General features: G+C 41.0%; 1 protein-coding gene across 4 annotated transcripts; it reads right to left on the bottom strand.

Annotated features, from left to right (window-relative positions):
- Positions 1-6288, bottom strand: LOC137185661 (alpha-2-macroglobulin-like protein 1). Of its 4 annotated transcripts, none has more exons than XM_067593940.1 (6): positions 5791-6288; positions 4954-5124; positions 4108-4220; positions 3559-3704; positions 3270-3457; positions 1-477 (listed from the first exon to the last, which is right to left on the bottom strand). In XM_067593940.1, the coding sequence occupies exons 4-6, from the start codon at positions 3698-3700 to the stop codon at positions 466-468; spliced, it is 342 nt and encodes a 113-aa protein (XP_067450041.1). In that variant the 5' UTR covers positions 3701-3704; positions 4108-4220; positions 4954-5124; positions 5791-6288; the 3' UTR covers positions 1-465. The 4 variants fall into 4 exon arrangements, with proteins under 4 accessions (XP_067450041.1, XP_067450044.1, XP_067450042.1 ...); XM_067593943.1 differs by having other exon boundaries at positions 4108-4161; XM_067593941.1 differs by having other exon boundaries at positions 5035-5124.
- Positions 6289-7603: the final 1315 nt, after the last annotated feature.

Below are 7603 nucleotides of genomic sequence, written 5' to 3'. Positions count from 1 at the left end.
TTTAAATAAAATACAGGTTTATTTAAAGATCTCCATCAGACATGTCTTAAGATACCTTGCTTCGAATACAAAAGTTAAATTACCTTGTTATAACCTGTAAGATCACTTTTCCTCTGTCATTAAAAATCCAAAATCCATGAATATGCAAATATTCTTTACTAGAAAAGTTTCTCTGCTGTATACAAGATGTTTCCTACTTTACTTCCTGAATACTGGACAATGATTGGCTACAAACTACTTGTGATGTCACAAATCATGCCTTTGGGTTCACGCCTTAAACTCAGATTTATGGTGAACACAGAGTTACTTTCAGCAGATTACTATGAAAACAGTCTTTGAGTGTCAAACTGTGCACATAAATCACTCTGCACAGTGAAGCTCAAACATCCAAGTGAAGCAACAAGAAGCAAAACATACTTTTGAGTAGAGGTTGGCTTCAAGATTTTAGTGTAACTGCAGAGAACATCACTCTTCAAGCTGCAAATGAAAGGAAAAATGTAAAAGTCACTAACAGATTAACAGTCTCATCGAATGCCTTTTGTCTCGTCTCACCAGTGTGTCAAAAGTTTTGGGGAGAGACTTCATCATGAAAGTTAGTATTTCAAAAATAAATATGTCCAAAAATTCTACCATTGTTGAGCATGAGCCTTGCTGTTCATATCCCCCCCAGTCCATAGCTCTCTGAGGTCATCAGATGGCAAAGGGTGGGTCTCAGAGTGGCAGAGAGAAAATGGCGTAAATCCCGTGAGTCCACTGACATCAGTGACTATCAGGGTCTCCTAGCATCATTCTCCTCCAGTTTGAAAACAGCTAAAACCACTTGCTATCAGAACAATATCTGTGGTGCCACAGATGCTCGAAAAATGTTTTCTGCTTCTAACTCACTCCTCAAACTACCTCCTCCTCCGCCCTCCACTCTGCTCACTGCAGATACGTTTGCCTCATTCTTTACTGACAAAGATTCTGCCATCAGTAACCAGTTCTCTGAACCTGACTGAATTAGTCTGCTGCTGCCAGCTAACAGGGCCACACTATCCTCATTCTCCCCTCTGACTGAGGAGGAAGTCTCCAAGCTTCTGCTTGATGCCGGTCCCACTACCAGTCCGCTGGACCTGATACCATCTGAACTCCTACAGACCATTTCACCCGCACTTAACACTGTAGTCACAAACATCATCAATTCCTAACTTACAATGGGTGTGTTCCCCACTACATTTAAGCAAGTTTGGGTCACCCAAAAAACCTACACTCAACCCAGCCCAGGTTGAAAACTACTCCTACCCTTCCTATCAGAAATACTTGAGCACACGGTCTTTAACCAAGTCTCTGAATTCCTGTCTGAGAACAACCCGTCTGATCTGAATCAATGGGTTTAAGCGAGGTCATTCTACCGACTGCACTCCTGTCGGTAATGGAATCACTGTGTTCGGCTAGAGCTGCTGGTCAGTCCTAAGCTATATTGCTGCTAGATCTATCAGCTGCCTTTGACACAGTTAACCACCAAATCCTCCTCTTCACACTCACTGAGCTTGGTATCTCAGGGTCTGGTTCACGTCCTCCTTCCTCTCAGTGAGATCTTTTAGAGTATCTTGTAGGGGGGAATTGTTCAACAAACATGGCTTATCCACAAAGGTTCCTCATAGGTCAATGCTCGGTCCCCTTCTTTTTTCAATATACAACACCTCACTTGGTGCAATCTGCCACTCCCATAGTTTCTCATACCATTGCTATGCTGACGATACCCATCTCTTCCTGTTCCTACATTTAAGGTTCACATGGCCTTGATTATTTGGTCGTGTCGATTTGCCCTGTACGAGATCAGGAAAATCAGACCCTATCTGTCTGAGTATGCAGCACAACTCCTGGTACAAGCTCTTGTAATATCATGCATTGACCGCTGCAACTCCTTACTGGCAGCTCTCCTTGCATGCATGTTCAAACCTCTGCAGATGATACACAACGTGGTGGTGCGTCTGATCTTCAACCAGCCAAAAACAGCACGTCACTCTGCTGTTCATATCCTTCCACTGGCTCCCAGTTGCTGCCCGCATCAAATTCAAAACCTTGATACTTGCTTACAAAACAGCAACTAAAACAGCGCCCGCCTACCTGATCTCACTCATTCGGGTCTACGCTCCATCCCTCTCACTACGCTCTGCCAATGAAAGGTGCCTGGTACCACCACCACAACAGGGCCCTAAGTCGCTGTAGTTCCCCAGTGGTGGAACGAGTTACCAAACTCCATCCAATCCGCAAAGTCCCTCTTGATCTTTAAGAAAAAGCTAAAGACCCAGCTGCTTCACAAACACCTCTGCACCTGATAGACTTATAAAATAAAAATTAAATTAAATCAAAAAAGTAAAAATGATTATCCGCTTCTATGCACTCTATGCATTGCCTCGATACACTGCCTGTTGGCACCTACATTCTATCAGACTTGAACTTAGCTTTATGGCACTAACTTGTGTTGTTCTCCTGACTAGATCCTTGCTTGTGTTGTATTAACTCTCATGTGCATGTCACTTTGGATAAAAACGTCTGCCAAATGAAATTGTACATTGTAACAAACAGCAAGTCTTATATGTTGTAGTCCATATCACATGAGATAAGTATTAAACAGTATTGTTGTGAGGTAACACAATGCAGACTTATTTGCTACCACATTAACAACAACTCTGGTACAACAATACAATCATGATTTTCACTGTTATGGACGTAATCATGTTTCTTTGCAGGGATTGCGTCCAATAACAATCTGACAAGCATGCCTACCGCACCAAAATGACTGGCCAAGAGTGTGGAGGTAAGGTAAGTAAGCAGGATTTGAACTTTTCTCCCAAGGTGGAGATGCTTTACACAGCTACTTGCATCACTTTTTGTGTGTACAACACCATGAACCTCTACGAGGCACACAGAAGAAACTGAGGTCTTGGAGACTTGAGAGGGTAGGCAATTTGATGCAGCCAATCATTGCAGGCTTTTCACTCTACAGTACAACTAAGTCTGTGTGAAGCTACTCAGACCTTAATGGCCACCTGGAAGGTAATAAAGTTTAATATGTGATTTGTACTAAATACACTGGTGTAAGTTCAGAAAATGTACATCGTATTGATCAGTGAAATTAAATTGATGAGGTATCAGGTAACCTGTTTAAATTTAGGTATCAGATTACAAAGGGTTGTGTTACAAATTCACACTAAGGACCTGAGACACCAGCTAGTCACAGACATGCAAAGTCAAAGTCCAGGAATCAGCTGTTTTGGGTGTACCTGTGTAGAGGAGAAGCCTCCATAAGAGTTCTGCTGGCCTGTCAGCCATCTGACAATGTGGACGGTGTAGCCCAAGTCTTCAGGTGAAAGGGAGGCACTGAGTTCGGCCAGCAGCACATAGCAGCTGATCTCCACAGACAGGGAGGCTGATGTTTCTGTTGCTGTCTGAGACCAGTGGAGGAAACCTCCTAAAGACAGCCATTCACAAACAGAGAAACAGGCATGCTACCTCATCAGTAAAAAAGAAAAAAATCAGAAATTATTTATTTTACGATGATGACTCACTTACCTTCTTGTAATGCAACCTTGTCTAGGTGTTGCAGAGGGTGAGTATGCGTCTCCATGTCTCCAGCCAAGGTGAAGACGTATGCCAGCAGAGCTGTAGTGTAGGTGTTGCTGAGGTCACTGGTGGACTCCCTGAGGCAAGACATGCTCCTAAAAAAGATGTTTTGATTAGTATATAACCATTATAATAAATCTCTATCTTGGGACTTAACTGCCAGCAATTCTATTTTATCTAGAATTATTATTTTTTCGGAAACTATATACAAATCCATTAAATGTTTTTCAACAGTATCTCCTGGAAAATTAGGGGTGTCACCTTCATGGAAGCACAAGTATTTGTAAAAGATGTGTACCTAGCTCACCCTTACTTTCCACTCAAGGTTTTGAATTCCACATCAGTGGGTCATTCAAAAGGGCTCTGCATGTTACCATGAACATGGTATTTAAGCTTTGTCTAGTATATTATAAATGAATGATTTCAATTGCAATTCAAGGAAAAGAAAATGAGTGGTCTGTGTATATCTCTGACTGAGATGAAAACGGTGAAGCCTACCTTCACCACAGAGTGACGTTTAAGGGTTCCAGGCTCAATGTCCCAAAACAGATCCTGTGAAGTGGACATCCCTCTGTTAAAGTGCATCACAAGCCCCAAAGGCAGATCTGCATCTGCATGTTCATAGACAAAGGAGTTCAGGAGTTCTACTATCCAGTGGGACAGATGCTACTTTGACACTGCCCTACCTAACATGAGGAGTGCAAGGATTTAGAGCAGTCCATATTGCTCAAAAAGGCAGGGCCGGCTCTAGCCATTTTGGCGCCCTTGGCGAGATAAGGATTTGGTGTCGTCCACCCCCCCAACCACATTCCACCCAAATTACCCCACCAGTGCTGTCTCGTCACCACCCGCTCATTCTACAGTAAAAATATGGACAACAAACATCAGACACCACAATGGTTTCAAGACAAAATTATATTTTTTTATTTTTATAAATTACTTCTCAAACAAATGAATCACATATCAAAGAATGAATAAATTGTTAAATATTACCAACTACCTGTTAGTAATATAAAGGACACTGGCACTTGGTTATTCATAGATTACACTGGATAGATGACTTCTTCCATGATGTCATTTGTTTAGAATATTCTGGACTGTTCTCATAGGTTTTGAGTTTTTCACTGCAATTTTTCCAGTCATTGAGTGCATTACTGATTAGTTTGTAGTTTGTTTTTTTGTGAGAACAGGTTGCAGCTGAAGCATTAAAGACTATTTTTTTTTCTTGGAATATACCACCCAACTTCTCTTGATTTTCTCTCCATTCACTAATTTTCTGTAAAAGTTGTGGTGATGGGAACTTCTACCATCCTCTCCTTTTATAAATGTAGAGTCTTATTTTACCTGATATGGCCTCTGCTGACTAACTCTGTCCTCATCATATCAGACAGGATCTATAGCTGCTGCCTTGATGGATTCACATACTTCAGGATATGTTCCAGTTGATGGTATCTGCAGGCTGTAGTGTAGTAGAAGTGGATGTTGTGTCTGTTGTTCCTTCACCTGCAAGCAAATCTAAACACACATGCAAATATAGTTATTAATCCTTTAGTAAGAACACACAATGATTCATAAATTACAACACATCAAGCAAGAAACACATCTGAAGCATAAATTATATTTAACAGTTGACCAGAACTGTTCAATTACATGAGTAAAAAAAGTTATTCTAGCTTTAATGTGTCCTGTAGACAACTTGAATAAATATAGATGGTTGCAGTCTAATATTGATTATTATTTAAGTTAGCTATGTTCCCTTTCTTAATATAGAAATGATATTTATGATTCAATATATTTTATTGCGCTAGTGTTACCATGATAATGCAAGTATGTAAGAAACCATTTAATAATGGATAATAAAAATGAAAAAAAGAATGAATGAATGACAGTGAAAGAAATGAAATGTGTGTGTGCAAGCTGCAGTTCCCATGGCTTTCTGTCATTGTGAAGGGTTAAAAAATGGTTAAAGGTTTGGCCAAAGTACTGACATAATAAAAATAGATTCCCTAGCATCCATTTGTGGAGATATGGACAAAACATTCCAGATGTACAGGATGAGTAACGTATGTTCATAACTGACTGTGAATATTTAATAGAATTATAGCAAAAATGTGTCTGGATTTGTCCATATTGACATTAGTTACATAACTGCAGCTGTAACATACAATGAACAGGACTCACCTGCTGCGGTCTGTGTTTCACTGCAGGTAGCTGGAGGGTTTGATATGATGTTAGATGTTGCTTGACCTGCAGCTGTATTCAAACATACAGAACATCCAGACTGTTACACCATCATTACATCCTTTGTGTCATTCTACTGCATATAAAGCGGCACTGTACGAATAAACTTTATATAATTTGACTAAGACCTACATTTAATTAGTAACGAGGTGTAACTGTAACATTCAATAATATTAATAATAATGAGAACATAGCAGTATATTATCAATTACACAGAGACCACATATAACTGGCTGAACGTGCCTGCTTCAGAGAGAGGTGTAGATGGGAGATCAGATGTAACTTCTCCAGCAGCTGGAGGCCTCTGCAGATATTTCCTGAGTGCATCTGGACAGTTAAAGAGTAGATATTAGCTTGTTACATGCAAACACATGTAGCTGCAGAGTCGACAAATAACAGCTGCATTCTGTTGCACCAGCTGTGTGTAAGTTCAAACTTAGTGATAATGTAAATTAATGATGGGATCCACCTCAAATTTACTCAGAATAGCCTCAAGACCTTGGAGATCGTATATTATGAAGTTGGTGACTTTTCGTCGAAAGGTGTTGCCATGACGACGCGGCGAATTTCGATGTCTCGCCATGAAATTTCAAAGCCTTATAACTTGACTCCACATGGTCTGACCTTTTCCAAATTTCATATGCTTGTTAAGAGTCCCGGTCTGAAGACATTGTCAGGCCCATATTTAGTGACAGTCATAGCGCCACCTACTGGCAACAGGAAGTATCATGCGTCGTTCTTTTTTGTATTACTCCTAGGAAATTTGGCCGATGCACCTGAAATTGACTCAGCTAAGATGTAAGACCTTGGTGATGCTACATTGGGCAGGTCATGACCCATATCAAAACGCCGTTGCCATGGCGACACATCCTTCGCCATGAAATATGATGCTGTATTTTAGGGACAAGGGATGGGTCTACAGTCACGAAACTTGGCACACATGTCTGGAGTGACACCAGTTAAAATTCTGGATAGGTCATTTGCATAGACGTGACAATATGGCTCAACAGCGCCCCCTTGAAAATTTCAAAATTGTAGCCCCGCCTTCCAGATTAACCTAGGAAAATGAAATTTGGTAGGCTTATGTATCATGTCAAGACGCACAAAAAGCCTCTTGGAGCCGTATTGTAAGTCCTACAGGAAGTCGACCATCTTGATAAAAGTGGTCATTTTTCGCGTTTTTTTTTTTGGCCATTTTGCATACTTTGTATTTTAACGAACTCCTCCTACAGAATTCATCGTAACGACTTCAAAATCAGTGTGTGTCATCTACAGTAGTGTGTGATCAAAAGTTATCAAAAGATTTAGTTATCATTGAAGCGTGTGGCCGTGGCGTGGTGTTGAGTTTTGATGTTTCGCCATGACAGGCGAAATTGCTATAACTTTAGTGTAAATGCTCCAGTCTACACCAAACCTTACATGTTTGATAAGACTCCCAGCCTGAACACGTCTAAATACCAATATTCAGTCAGTGATGAAAACTGGCTCCATAGCGCCCCCTACGACATTTCAATGCAGCAGCCCCTGCAGCAGGCAGAGTAGTTGATTGAGGATGTGACGTTAATCTCCCCTTGCACTGCCTGAAAACAGCCCAGGTCTGGGGACATCTATATGCCCGTGACAGAAGCCCTTCACCAGCGCCGAGCCCCGACATACGCAAGGACGCGAGGGCTCGATCATCGCTGCTTGCAGCTTTAATTCGTTTTTGCGTTTGAAACCAAAAACGGAAGTCACATGGTTTTTTCCTTTTTTT

This window comes from Thunnus thynnus, chromosome 7 (genome assembly GCF_963924715.1).
Source record: "Thunnus thynnus chromosome 7, fThuThy2.1, whole genome shotgun sequence".
In the NCBI taxonomy this organism is placed as follows: domain Eukaryota; kingdom Metazoa; phylum Chordata; class Actinopteri; order Scombriformes; family Scombridae; genus Thunnus; species Thunnus thynnus.
Note: the sequence above shows the minus strand (reverse complement) of the source record. Positions and strands in the feature narration are given on the sequence as shown.